A 14,436-nucleotide genomic window follows, 5' to 3' on the forward strand; every position below is an offset into this window, starting at 1 on the left:
ATATATATATATATATATATATATATATATATATATATATTTTAAAAAAATAGTATCATTTTTTGCAGAATTGATAATTGACTCAAAATATAAATTCATGCATTTAATAAAAATTGATTGCATTTAATAAAAGAGAAAATAAGTTTATATTGTCACATGTCACCATCCCGTAAAATAAAACCTTCTCTCTCTCTCTATATATATATTTTGAAACATTGGAATTCAATAGGTTGCATGTATGGAAATATTAATTTAAGCACCGGCCAAAAACCAAATTAAGACAAAAGAAATAACTCTTAAATATAATTGCATGGTGAGTGTTTATATCTATTTTTTTGTCTTCATTCTTCAAAATTTGATCGAAAGTCTGATTAATAATTGTTTGAGTAAAAAATTCAACTTTGATAATACTCAAACATTTAATCTTAACTTGAATATATTAATTATTAGTGTGCAATCACTTTTTCTATTTGCATCTATATAACTCCGTGAACTTTACAGCATTTCTATATAACTCCTTGACCTTCGCTGCTTTTCTAATTAACTTAGTTAGACTTTGTTCCAAGAGAAAGACCAATCACAGCATCATGACTAAAGTTGTGTGTGCACTTCTTCTTATTTTTGTCATGGCTTTTGTGACTCAAGTTGCTTATGTGAGTGATGATGTTTCTTTCCCTATACAATCAGCAACAATAAATATATACTGAAAACTCCAGCTGCCTGCTATAGACAGTGATTAGTGATCATATAATTTTATTATCATTTGATACTTTTTGCTTTTCTACTTTTTTTCTACATTTTCTTATTATTTAGATTAATTACGTTTTTTTATCCGTACAATATACGAAATATATTCGTACTTAAGAATTTGTTGTCTTCTCTCACCCTTGTTCACAGTTTTTGAAAGAAAGCTTAAGATATGTTATTAGAATGAGACCAATTAAATATAATTATAGTTCAAATGTGTAAGCAACATATATATTATTTACTCTCCCCTTTGACTTCCGATTTTTTATTTTCTTTGACATCTACAGGGTGGCGGCGAAGGATCACTTACGCCCCAAGGTACTGATTCTAGTCATATTGTTGAGACTTTTTTTTTGTTGTTGTAAATTTGATGTTGAGAATTGAAACACTGGTTGCATTATTAATTCAGAATGTCCGGGGGCTTGCGATTATCGTTGTTCAAAGGCTGATCGGACTAAGAAGGCGTGCCTGAACTTCTGTAACATGTGCTGTGCGAAATGTCTGTGCGTTCCATCAGGAACCTATGGTCACAAGGAAGAATGTCCATGTTATAACAATTGGAAAACAAAGAGAGGAACTCCCAAGTGCCCCTAATTCAACTTCATTATTGCTATTCATCAATAAAATTTAATTTGTATTCTTGTGGCATGCTATGGTATATGCCCTCCGTAAATAAATGTGGCTGTGGTTATCTTATTTCCATCTTTTAACTTCTTTACCATCAATCCTACAATTTTACTTTATTCACAAAAAAGATGATATATAAATTAAATAATAACAATTTAATATCAAGAAGTAAATAATAAACAATAAAAATAATTTTTGATTCGTAAATGTTTCTAAAGAAATTGGCAAAGGGAGAAGTTAAAGTGAAACTTTTAGGATGAATAATCATTAACTCTTTGATTGTTTAAGAACAAGGAAAATAAAATAAAAGACTTGTATTTTTAAAAAAGTTAAATCTAAAAGAAAATAAAGAATGTTTTTTAAATAAGTGTAATGAATATATTTATCTCAAAAAATTTATTCTTCATTGTTATTTTAGCATTATATTCTTTAAATATTTTAAATTGAACTATCTATTTTAAGATAAGAGGCGTGAGATAATATAATACTTAAGTACATCAGTTAGAAAAGGATATGATAAAGTCTATATTTGAACATAAGAGGAGAGAACAATATAATATTTGCAATTGTCCAAGAAAATTAGTTTAATTTATTTTAATGGTATTAAGGCAAATAAACTAAATTGTATGCGTTAATATAAGAAGAAATAACATTGTAATACTGTATCTCTAAAAAGAGAGGAATATAAACTACTCATTATATTTTAAGAAATGTTATTTAGAGCATTTACAACACAGTTATTTATGCGAGTGCCTTAAAAGCAAGAAACCATACATAACATAAAAAAATGTCAATTGAGCATTAAAACAACATTGCTCAACTATTAATTTAAATTAAACACTTATTTTAACAATAGAAAAATAAAAGAAATTAAGTAGTTAAGCACTCACTTTAACAATCTTAAAATTAGAGTTATTTTTTTTATAAAATTCTTAAATATATGTGATAATATAGATTATAGAGTTCATAAATCAACCCATTTAAATAACCATGTATTATAAATGCTCTTATGTAATTGCATAACAAATCTTATAAGAGAGATAAAGATATAATTAATTATTGTGATGGAGAGAAATAGACATAATGTTTTATAAATTGTTGTGGGAATAACATAAAACTGATTTCTTATTTTTTAAATTAAATATTTATTTTTAAGTTAATAAAAATATTATTATTCATATACAAATGTCATTTTGAAATATAAGCAACCATAATTAATTTGTTTTTAAAATTGATGCATATGAACTTGGATACTAGTAGATATGATCAACAATATATTCATCTTTTCTGTAGATATAGTAGATATAATCAACATTATATCTTAAACAAATTAATGCTATAAATAATATAATTGTTAAAATAAATTGCACAACATCTAAATATCTAAATAGTAATAAAAAAATTATACAGTAAAATTAAATAATTAGAAGACGTATAGTATATTCACAAATAATTATAAGAGAGAAAAATATTAATTACAATTGATAGTTTAGGAAAAAAATTATAAATTTAGCACAAACTTATTATTATCAAATAAATTAATCATATTTTAATCTTCATGAATTAGTTAATTAGCTCTTATAAATAAAAATAAGAGAGTAATAAAATTTATTCAAAATATATGTTACTGCCTTTAATAAGAATTGATTGATTACTAATAATTAATTGCATTTAATAAGAATTTATTGCATTTGTGCATTTAATAAAAGAACGAATGAAAATAAAATTGTCATTTGTCATGATCCCAATATATATATATATATATATATATATATATATATATATATATATATATATATATATATATATATATATATATATATATATATTATAGCTTAATACCGTGTTATGCACGGGTGCTGGGTTTAATCTATTTTTTTATATTATTATATTTTAATATATTTTTAATTATTTTTATATAAAACTCACTCAAGCAAAAACTTATAAATATTATTTTTTATGATTGAGATGTGTTTTATTTTAGTATTGATTTATTAATTTCCTTAAATTAAAAAATGCTAATGAATGATTACTTTAATTAATATAATTATATACTTATCCTTAATTGCGAATGAAAAAAGTTATTTACATTTTCATGACAAATAACTTTAAAAATTACTTTGACTAAAATAAATATCATAAATTTTTTAATATAAATATAAATTAAAATTTTCCAAGTGTTAATAATTAATTTAAATTTGAATATATAATTATATTATCAATTAGAATATAATTACTATTGTAACATCCCCACTTACATGTATGTTTGGCAGACCTTGTTATTGTTTTGTTGTTTGATTGTGTAGTGTTTTTAGATTATTGAAATAGTAAAAAATGAAATATTATCATATGATATCTTAGCATGGTTAAACTCTTAAATTTTTAAGTTGAAATTTAGAAAAAATAAAGATAATTTAGAGAAAATTCTTTGATGAAAGGGTGAAACTCTTAAGTTTTTAAGCTAATGTTTAAAAAGAATATAGAAATTATATAATATCTTTTTCAATCAACACGATGTGATTTAAATATTTAACAAATTATAATTAATTAAGCTATATAAATACATTCCAGATTCCAAATAATCCTTGCTTGTTATATTATGTAATAATATTAACTAATATATTTGCTCTAAGCTAGTTGATCTCAATGCCTTTTTCTTTTTCAATCAACAAAAATCATTTTCTTTTTGTGAAGTCATTCTTAACTTACATGACGAGAATAAATCATATAGCAACAGAAATCATTCTCAAATCAATTTTATTGCATTATGCTTTAAGCTACTTTTACTTTGCCTTTTTCAATTATCAATCAACACAAATAATCATTCTCAGTGTTAGGGTTTATTCCTTTAATTGAGTGAGGGAAATGCAAAAATGAATGACACCAAGACTCAAAAAGACTCTAACTTAAAAAATGTAAGAAAACCTACGTATTGAAAACAATTATGTGAAAACAAATTATTCTTCATATGATAAATTCATCTAAACTGGCAATCCTTTCCCATAAAATTCTATTTCGTTAACCTCTCAAATGAGTCAAATATCAAGGTTAGTGGATAAATTTACAATTGATGTTTTTTAAAAGAAATTTATAATTCATTTTAAACCAATGGTTGATGGATAACAATTTTTGTTTTCCTTAACGAATTATTTTCATAAAATAACTTCATCCAAAATGGGCGAAACAGAAAATTTGAATTTAAATTTGTAATGTATTTGTGCTGGGCTTTAACTTAGCCGTCACAGTGGAAAGAGAATTTAGCGTTAAATTAAATTGGGAATCATAAACATAAAAGAAAAATTAAATTGAGAAAATAATAAATGTAATCGGATTTGTCAAAAAGAAAATCAATCGGAAGCTACTCTGTATCAGAGCCAGGTTTCGATCCTGGGACCTGTGGGTTATGGGCCCACCACGCTTCCGCTGCGCCACTCTGATTTGTTATTTGACTGTTGTTTTATGTTATATTAAAATAATACTTTACAATTTTTGTCCAATTATTAAGTAAAAAATCCTGAAGGCATAACACACGTTTGAATGTTTGATCGATATCAGTTACCGGAATAACTCGTACACAATTCCCTCAAACGTTTTCCTTTCAATCCATTTTTAGTTTCTTAAATCAAGAAAAGTATCTTCCACTCGCGTCTTTTAATGGTTGCTTCACATCAATAACTAGCAATATACTTTTAATTGTCAAAGAGAAACCAGCTGCATTTAGACTCTCTCAAAATTAAACTAAATAGTTTTAAACCATTTAATTAATTAAATAATAATTTTTTTTATTAGGAAGTTCAAATCAGTGTTGTAAAATGATGGAGGCCTATCCATGCATAATCTTAATATGGACATTTGTGTATTGATTTGTTTAAACTTAATTGTTAAAAAAAGTTTTTATTTTTTATTTTTTATATTTATGGATAATTCATTGAAATTTATATATTTTTAAATATCAAAAGATTTGTTTAAGTTATAAAAAAATTCTAATTAAATACCACTAGATTTTATTGTATTCCTTAAAAAATCATAAAAATCTTAATTAAATATCACAAGACTTATTTATATCATTTAAAATTCTAACTCAATACATCATTTTAATGTGTTTTTCTAAAATGTTTCCTTTTAAAAAATATATTTTTTTGCTTATTTTAAGAAATGTCGTATCTATTTCTTAAAAAAATACTTATATAAAAAATGTTTATTTTTTTAAATTTTTTAAAGTTAAAACAAACTCACCCCTCTGAAAAATTTTAATAGTTGTGTAATATTAGTCCTTTATTTGAGCTTTATATGTTTACCTTTTTATAAGACAGTTGCTATTTTCATCACCCTTTTGGATGACTTTTTTCTTATTCCCAACATGTTTTTTTCATGGAAACATAATTTTGTTGTGTAACATAACACTGAACAACATAAAATAAAATTGCGAAATTTCCTAATTAGAAATTAACTAAGGTAAGCGCTGCTTTATTTGCCCTCTTCAAGTCCACAACTAAAATCCGGATTAAGCCCAATGTTTCATTAATTCCTGAAATTAGATTAAAAACATCAAATTAACTAAATGAGCCCAAATAATAAAACTGCCTAATTAATTGACAATTAAGACCAATCAATAATTAAAATGGTGCAAAAAGGGTTTAGAAAATAGAAGAAAATGATGGCACATCAAAACCCCCCATACTTAGCCTTTTGCACTCCTGGGCAAAATGAAACAAAGAACAAAATCCAAGGATATCAAAGAGAGACAAACAAACACATTCATATATTTCTCAATGAACATCAAGGAATGAAAGGAATGGGTAACATCTAACATAAGGAGATCCAAAAAATCAAGACATTCATGAAAATCATCCAAGCAACCCAATCATGGCAAAATAGTTAATCAGCTCAAGAATGAAAAGTGATAAAGCCTCACAAGATATACACTCTATCTCTCAAGTGTCTAGGCTACTATTTACCCTCAAAGCACCCATGAAAGCAAACACCACATAGACTTGGCAAGATTCTAAAATTGACAATCAACCCACAAACACAAGCACATGAGGATCAAAAGGTCTTTTAAGGTTGTAATGGGGCCAAGGACAAGGTATGGAGAAATATGGAATAAGTGGCTAAATCCCAAAGGAATAGAGGAGCAAAGGGGAATAAGTGCATATTAAGAAAAAAATAAGAAAATAAAAAGAAGTAAAGATAAAAATTAAACATGAAGAGTAGAACCAAGAGTTTCATCATTCTTGTGCCATTTAAGATCTTATTCACTCAACTTTATTGCTTTTCTTTTTCTTTTTTCGAATTTTTTTTTATCCTTTTTTTTTATTCTATAGCCTTTGAGAAACAACATTTCATTCAGCATGTCCAACATTTAACCAATATACAATGTACATCAAGTATGGCCCAAAATACATCATGAAGCATAGCCAACAAAACAAGTTGTCCAATGAAACAAAAACCCCCCACACTTATTCCCAAAACAATTCCAAAGCTCCAAAATTCCTTAAGGATATGGTGATATCATGGTTTTTCACTTAAGGCTTGTAGTGAGCTTCAAAACAAGGAAAGGGAAACAAGGCTCAAAAGGGCTATCAAAGGAATTAATTCAAGGTAAGTCCATTTGGCTAGAAGCTTATAAGAACAAAATTGCCTCAATCATTTCCAAATATGCATGTGAATTAGGACGCATCAACAAGAATCAAGCCAAGGCTATTGTGCAAGCAATCAATGGGGCAAAACACACCAAATGATTATGATGATGGATGACTCAAATTCTCACAAAGGTAAACTCATCACTTTCAAATTGAGCTTTCAAAACTATCATGACATGTAGAGAAGAATCAAGGATTTCAAGTCACAAAATGTCAAGAACTTTTATTTTCAAAACAATTACCCATTTCTTGAACATATCCTATAATTCAAAGAAAAACATGCAAATTCGTACGTGCACACAAAATTGACCCAAAATATTAAACTGAAAATCTGACGAAACTAACAACATTAACAAATTAACACAACTAACAAATTAACAAAACCAACAAAACTAGCAAAACCAAAGAACACTCCCCCCCATACTTAAACAACAAATTGTCCTCAATGTAGCACAATTAAAAGATTAAAAACAATTAAATCATCAAAGAGAATCGGACAAGTGTAATAAAAGCAAAGAAGGAGATAGGAAAAGAAAAACTCCCTAAGTCATGGTGGAGGAAGAGTAGGGTGGAGTAAGGAAGTCTCTTCCACCACTACGTCCACTAAAGAATGGTTCGTGAGAAATGGCTTAAGTCGATGTCCGTTGACCTTGAAGCTCTTTTTTGTGGAGTCGCTTTTGATCTCAACTGTACCATAAGGAAAAACATTAGTAACAACAAAAGGACCAATCCACTTAGACCTCAACTTACCACTCATGAGTCCAAGCCTAGAATTATACAATAACACTTTTTGCCCAACCATGAAGTCTTTTTTAACTATCATACTATCATGGAACTTCTTGGTCTTTTCTTTGTAGAACTTGGCATTCTCGTAGGCTTCTAGGCGGATTTCATCTAACTCACTCAGTTGCAACTTCCTTTCCTCGCCAGCTTGATCCATAGAGAAGTTGCAAGTCTTCACTGCCCAGTATGCTTTGTGCTCAATTTCCACTGGAAGATGACATGCCTTTCCAAAGACAACCCGATAAGGAGACATTCCTATGGGTGCTTTGTAGGCAGTCCGATGTGCCCAGAGAGCATCATCAAGCCTGGTACTCCAATCTTTCCTGCTTGGCTGCACAATCTTCTCTAGAATTCTCTTGATTTCCCTGTTAGAAATTTCTGCCTGTCCATTAGTCTGGGGGTGGTATGGTGTGGATACCCTGTGTACCACCCCGTACTTTTTAAGCAGGGCATGCATTGTCCTGTTGCAAAAATGGGTTCCTTGATCACTAACAATTGCTTTAGGTACTCCAAACAGTCAAAACAGATTAGACCTGACAAAGTCTGCGACAACTTTAGCATCATTAGTTCTAGTGGGTTTGGCTTCCACCCATTTTGAAACATAGTCAACTGCAAGGAGAATGTAAACATAACCAAAAGAGACAGGAAAAGGACCCATGAAATCTATACCTCAGACATCAAACACCTCACAGAATAGCATAGGTTGCTGAGGCATTTGTTGTCGCCATGTAAGTGTATTTCCTGCTCTCTGACACTGCTCACAAGTGCTGCAAATCTTCCACGCATCTTTAAAGATGGTGGGCCAATAAAAACCACAATCAAGCACTTTGCGAGCTGTCCTTTGAACACCCAGATGACCTCCCGGTGCGGAAGAATGACAAAACTGCAAGACTGAGTCAGTCTCATGATCTGGAATGCATCGTCTAATGACCTGATCACTGCACAATTTCCACAAGTATGGGTCATCCCAAATAAAATGCTTAGCATCACTTTTAATTTTATCTTTTTGGGGTTTAGATGCTAAGGGAGGAAAAACAGAAGCAACTAAATAATTGACAATATTAGCAAACCAGGGAGTAGAAAGAGAGTCAGAAATACTATACAGTATATACAAATGATCATCCGGGAAATCATCCCGAATAGGTGAATCTGCATCAGATACACGTTCGATCCGACTTAAATGACCAGCAACTAGATTTTGTGCTCCGCTCCTATCACGGATCTCCAAGTCAAACTCTTGGAGCCAAAGCATCCATCGGATCAACCTAGGCTTAGAATCAGCCTTCTTCAACAAGTACTTTAGAGCTGCATGGTCAGTATAAACAATAATGCGAGTACCAAGCAAATAAGATCGAAATTTTTCAAGAGCAAAAACTATGGCTAGAAGCTCTTTCTCAGTAGTAGTATAATTTGCTTGGGCAACATCTAAAGTCCTAGAAGCATAATATATCACCCTGGGCAATTTATCAATTTTCTGAGCAAGGACAGCCCCCAATGCATAATTTGATGCATCACACATAAGCTCAAAAGGGGCTGTCCAGTCGGGTGCCTGGATGATGGGGGTGGTAGTCAGCGCTCTTTTGAGGCAATCAAAAGCCTCTTTGCATCTGTCATTAAAGTCAAACTCCACCTCCTTTTGCAACAAGTTGGACAATGGAAGGGCTACTTTGCTGAAATCCCTTATAAAGCGCCTGTAGAATCCTGCATGACCAAGAAAAGATCGCACCTCTCGCACACAAGAGGGGTAAGGCAATTGTGAAATAACAGAAATTTTTGCAGGATCTACTTCAATACCCTTATTGGAAATAATGTGGCCTAAAACTATACCTTGCTCAACCATAAAATGACATTTTTCAAAATTTAGAACAAGGTTAGTTTCAATGCATCTATTCAAAACTTTTTCCAAACTATTAAAACAACCATCAAAAGAGGATCCATATACAGTGAAATCATCCATAAACACCTCTATGCAATTTTCTAAAAAATCACTGAAAATACTAATCATGCACTGCTGGAAGGTACCAGGGGCATTGCACAGGCCGAAAGACATCCTCCTATAAGCAAAAGTGCCGAAGGGGCAGGTGAATATGGTCTTTTCCTGATCCTCAGGAGCAATAGTAATTTGCATATAACCAGAAAAACCATCAAGGAAACAGTAGTGGGATTTACCTGCCAGGCGTTCAAGCATCTGGTCAATGAATGGCAGGGGAAAATGGTCCTTTTTGGTAACCTGGTTCAGCCTCCTATAGTCAATGCAGACTCTCCAACTGTGAGGAATCAGCTCTTCCTTCTCATTTCTGATCACTGTGAGGCCAGTCTTCTTCGGGACTACCTGGACAAGACTCACCCATTGGCTATCAGAGATAGGATAAATGATTCTAGCTTGCAAAAGCTTTGTTATCTCCTTCTTCACTACATCAAGAATCATCGGGTTGAGTCTTCTCTGTGGTTGTCTTACTGGTTTAGCTCTATCCTCTAAATTTATTTGATGCATACATGTGGATGGGCTAATACCAGGAATGTCCGCCAGGGTCCAGCCTATAGCCTTCTTATGCTTCTTGAGAACTGACAACAACTTCTCCTCTTGCTCATCAGTAAGGGAGGCAGATATAATCACTGGAAAACTCTTGCTATCATCCAAGTAAGCGTATTTTAAATTTGATGGCAGAGGCTTCAATTCTGGTGTGGTCGGCTGGACAGTGGTGGAAGGGGATGGTTTCTCAGCCTTTACCTCATAAAGAAAGTCAGAGGTATGTGTACTTCCTGAAACATGGTTAGTCCTATCTGACTCTATAAAATCAATCTCAAGAGGTAAAACACCACCACCAGGCATGCAATCAATATCACTCTCAGATTCACTCTCAGCATCAAATTCAGACATATGATCAAGTACAATTTCAGACTCAATGCATGAAGAGTGAGAGGCATGCAGATTAGAATAAAGATCAGTCATGTATTCATCAACAACATGGTCAATTATTTCAGCACGAAATACAGAAAGATCTTCAGATGGGTATTTCATAGCATCCAGAATATTAAAATGAACAGTTATATCACCAAACTCCATGGACAGTGTACTTGCATAAACATCTATCTTAGTTCTAGCAGTTTTCATAAAGGGTCTGCCTAGAATGATGGGAACTGATCCTTGAGAAAATCCATCTTCCATATTCAAAATATAAAAATCAACATGGAAAATCAGTTCACCAACTCTAACTAAGACATCTTCTATGAAACCAACAGGGTAGGCAATACTTCTATTAGCTAAATGAATTACCACATCAGTTGACTGCAAGGGGCCTAGAGATAGAGAATTAAAAATAGACAAAGGCATAACACTAACAGAAGCTCCTAAATCTAGCATGGCATCGTCAAACTTACTATTCCCTATGATACAAGGTATGCTGAATGTACCTGGATCTTTGCATTTTTCAGGAATTCGAGGAACAGATTTACCAATCAATGCGGAGACATTTCTGCCCATGCTAATCCGTTCACTTCCTTTAAGCTTCCTCTTATTAGTGCACAGCTCCTTCAAGAATTTGGCATATCTTGGAATTTGCTTTATTGCATCTAACAGAGGTATGTTTACCTCTACCTTTCTAAACGTTTCCAAGATCTCTTTCTCTGCCTCTTCCATTTTTTTGTTGGAAACTGCTCTTGGAGGGAATGGAAGAGGGGGAATGTGCTGCTTCTGCAAATCAGAATTACCTGTGGAAGAAGATTCACCTGCACAGAAATTGTTAGGTAAATTTTTGTCATCGCCTTTTTCTGGAATAGAGTGAAGTTTGGCAGGTTCATTTGCAGATGAGGAAGGTGCTACGAGTTGAGGTCCTTGACATTGCTTTCCCGACCTCAATGAAATGGCACTGACATTTTTGGGATTTAGGACAGCTTGAGAATGCAGCTTGTCAGAATTCTGGGACTGTTGTTGATTCAATTGGGTAGCCAATTGTCCCATCTGATTGGTTAAGCTCTGAATGGAGGCTCTGGTCTCTTGCTGAAACTGCATGTTCTGCATAGTCATTTGCCTCACAAGTTCTTCGAGGGAAGGTTGTAGAGGGGCCTCAACTGTTGGCTGTTTCTGGGGTTGTTGCTGTTGTTGGATTGGTGGAGGAATGTATGGTCTGCTTGGGCAAGCAGCATTTTGGAAGGAAGGAGCAGGCTGCTGTTGTTGTTGCTGAGGGCTGGACCATCCGAGGTTAGGGTGATTCCTCCATCCAGGGTTGTATCTGTTGCTGGAGAGGTCATAATTGCTATGCTGTGGTTGATTTTGCTGCTGAGGTTGAGGATGTCTATTGTAAATATTTGCAGCATAAGCTTCAGGCTGCTCAATTGCTCCAGGTTGCTGCATGGAAGGGCAAAGGTCTGTATGGTGGTCAGCATAGGAGCACAAACCACAAACCCTTGCGACAGGTACAGATTTCTGATTCAAGGCCAGCTGGGTTACCAAGTTAACCAATGCATCCAGTTTGCCTTCAAGCTTCTTAGTTTCAGATGATGCAGATGGGTTTGTAGCTACCTCATGCACTCCTCTAATGACTATGGCATCATTTCTGGCGCTAAACTGCTGGGAGTTGGAGGCCATCTTCTCAATTAAATTTTTGGCTTCAGCAGGAGTCATGTCTCCAAGGGCTCCACCACTGGCAGCATTTATCATACTTCTCTCCATATTACTGAGTCCTTCATAAAAATATTGGAGAAGAAGCTGTTCTGAAATCTGATGGTGGGGGCAACTGGCACATAGTTTCTTAAATCTCTCCCAGTACTCATACAGGCTCTCTCCACTGAGTTGTCTAATACCTGAGATATCATTCCTGATGGCTGTGGTCCTGGAAGCAGGGAAAAGGATGCACAAGCTTTCATAGGTGAAATCAGGTGCAGCCATTTCCCTTAGAGTCCTCTCACGGGGTGGAGGTTGTGCCATGTTCTCAGAATGTGCAAAATCAGAATGCTCAGAATCAGAATGTTCAAAATTATAATGCTCAAGATCAGGATGTTCAAAATCACCAATAACAGAATGCACAGATTCACCAGTAATGGAATGCTCAGAATGATCAAAAGGTATAAAATGATGCCTAACTAATCTATGAAATGTCCTATCTATCTCAGGATCAAAGGGTTGTAAGTCAGATGGATTACCTCTAGTCATACACTACATTCAACATGCACACAACTAGTTGCCTTATCATGTAAATAAAGGTGTAGGTTTGAACTACAGCTACCCTCAAATGATATCCAAATGACTTGAAATTTTGTGAGCAACCTTATAAAATGATGAGAAGATAGCACAAAAAATTTCAGACAAAAATTCAAAGTCTAACTATGAAAGCTAAAAATGGTAAGTTAAGAAAAATAAGTGAATAAAACTTGAAAAATAAAAAACTTTTGACAGAATCGCTTTTTTTGGACGATGGAGACCTCAGCCATCCTATGGCTGGCTGCCACGGCGTAGGAAATTTTTTTCTACCCCAAATGCATATATAATAATTGCGATTCTAATAACCGGAGCAAAAGTTATGGCCGTTTGAAGTTTTGACAAACACAAAATTTGCTAGTTTTTTGGAACTTTCAAATCTGACCAAACTAAAGGCTCTAGCTATTTTTCCCACAAAATATGGATTAAAATAAGTTACCAAAAAAAAAATCAGCCAAAAATAACAACCCTAGCTACTAAAACAAAAAATCTCAAATAATTCAGCATGGGTGGTCGCTAAAATCCGTCTCTAATTGATTTCTACTACTACTCTGTTTTTGCCGCAAGCACACTCTTCACAGCAAAACACCCAAGACTGAAACAGGGGAAACACTTAATGGGAAAACTGAAACAAAACACACATTAAACAAAATACCAGGACACTAAACAACATTAACACACATACTAACAATTAAACATAAAACACGAAAGGATTAAACACACAACACTAACTAGCTATTATGAACCTTTGGATACTGCTCCCCGGCAACGGCGCCAAATTTGATCGAGGCCGTACCCGAATCAAATAAACATGAAAATGCAGTAACTAGGAAGTGATCCTAGGTCGTTTCCCAACGAGCAGTGACAAACCAAATGTTCATAATATACTTGCAGTAACAGTAACGATTGGGGGGGGGGGGGTTTGGTTGTTTGGTAATTAAAGAGCAGAACAAGTAAACTGGAATACGAAAATACTAATATTAAAAACGGGTTGTTTCCTCTGATTCAGAAGCCATTCTCTTATCCTGGGTTATGGAAAATTCGTCCCTAACAGTCAACCACTTAATCCAACCCTGTTTCAATTTACTAAGCGAAAATCAACTTAGGGTTTTCAATACGTGATTAGGCACCACATACACCAGTTAGCCCTTCATCCATTAAGCATGAACGCAAGTTAGGCTCAGAGGCAATTAATCGAACACGAAGCGTGCACTGATTAATATTCACGAAATTGGGATAACTGGTGAAGGGAAAACTGTCAGGAAGCCACATTACAAGCGAAACCTCAAAGAGAGTTGGGCTTCGTCATCAAAAGGAAACAACACCAGAAAATCTAGCCTTCCATGGATTCAAATAGAAAACGCAAATGAAACATGAAACAGAAACATAAATGAACAGAAACGTAAATGAACAGAAACGTAAATGAAAGTAGAAGAAGAA

The 14,436-nt window shown here is 33.1% G+C and overlaps 1 protein-coding gene and 2 non-coding genes across 3 annotated transcripts; 2 read left to right on the forward strand and 1 right to left on the reverse strand.

The window, feature by feature from the left end:
• Positions 1–496: 496 nt before the first annotated feature.
• Positions 497–1,443, forward strand: LOC114380815 (gibberellin-regulated protein 12-like). The gene is made up of 3 exons (XM_028339875.1): positions 497–653; positions 1,035–1,065; positions 1,157–1,443. The coding sequence occupies exons 1-3, from the start codon at positions 588–590 to the stop codon at positions 1,339–1,341; spliced, it is 282 nt and encodes a 93-aa protein (XP_028195676.1). The 5' UTR covers positions 497–587; the 3' UTR covers positions 1,342–1,443.
• Positions 1,444–4,740: 3,297 nt separating this feature from the next.
• Positions 4,741–4,812, reverse strand: TRNAM-CAU. The gene has a single exon. It is a non-coding gene; the product is annotated as a tRNA-Met (tRNA).
• A 7,705-nt stretch (positions 4,813–12,517) lies between these two features.
• Positions 12,518–12,624, forward strand: LOC114382873. Its single transcript, XR_003660331.1, has one exon. It is a non-coding gene; the product is annotated as a small nucleolar RNA R71 (small nucleolar RNA).
• The last annotated feature ends 1,812 nt before the right edge of the window (positions 12,625–14,436 follow it).

The sequence above is a fragment of the Glycine soja genome, chromosome 13 (assembly GCF_004193775.1).
Source record: "Glycine soja cultivar W05 chromosome 13, ASM419377v2, whole genome shotgun sequence".
NCBI classification, from domain to species: Eukaryota; Viridiplantae; Streptophyta; class Magnoliopsida; order Fabales; family Fabaceae; genus Glycine; species Glycine soja.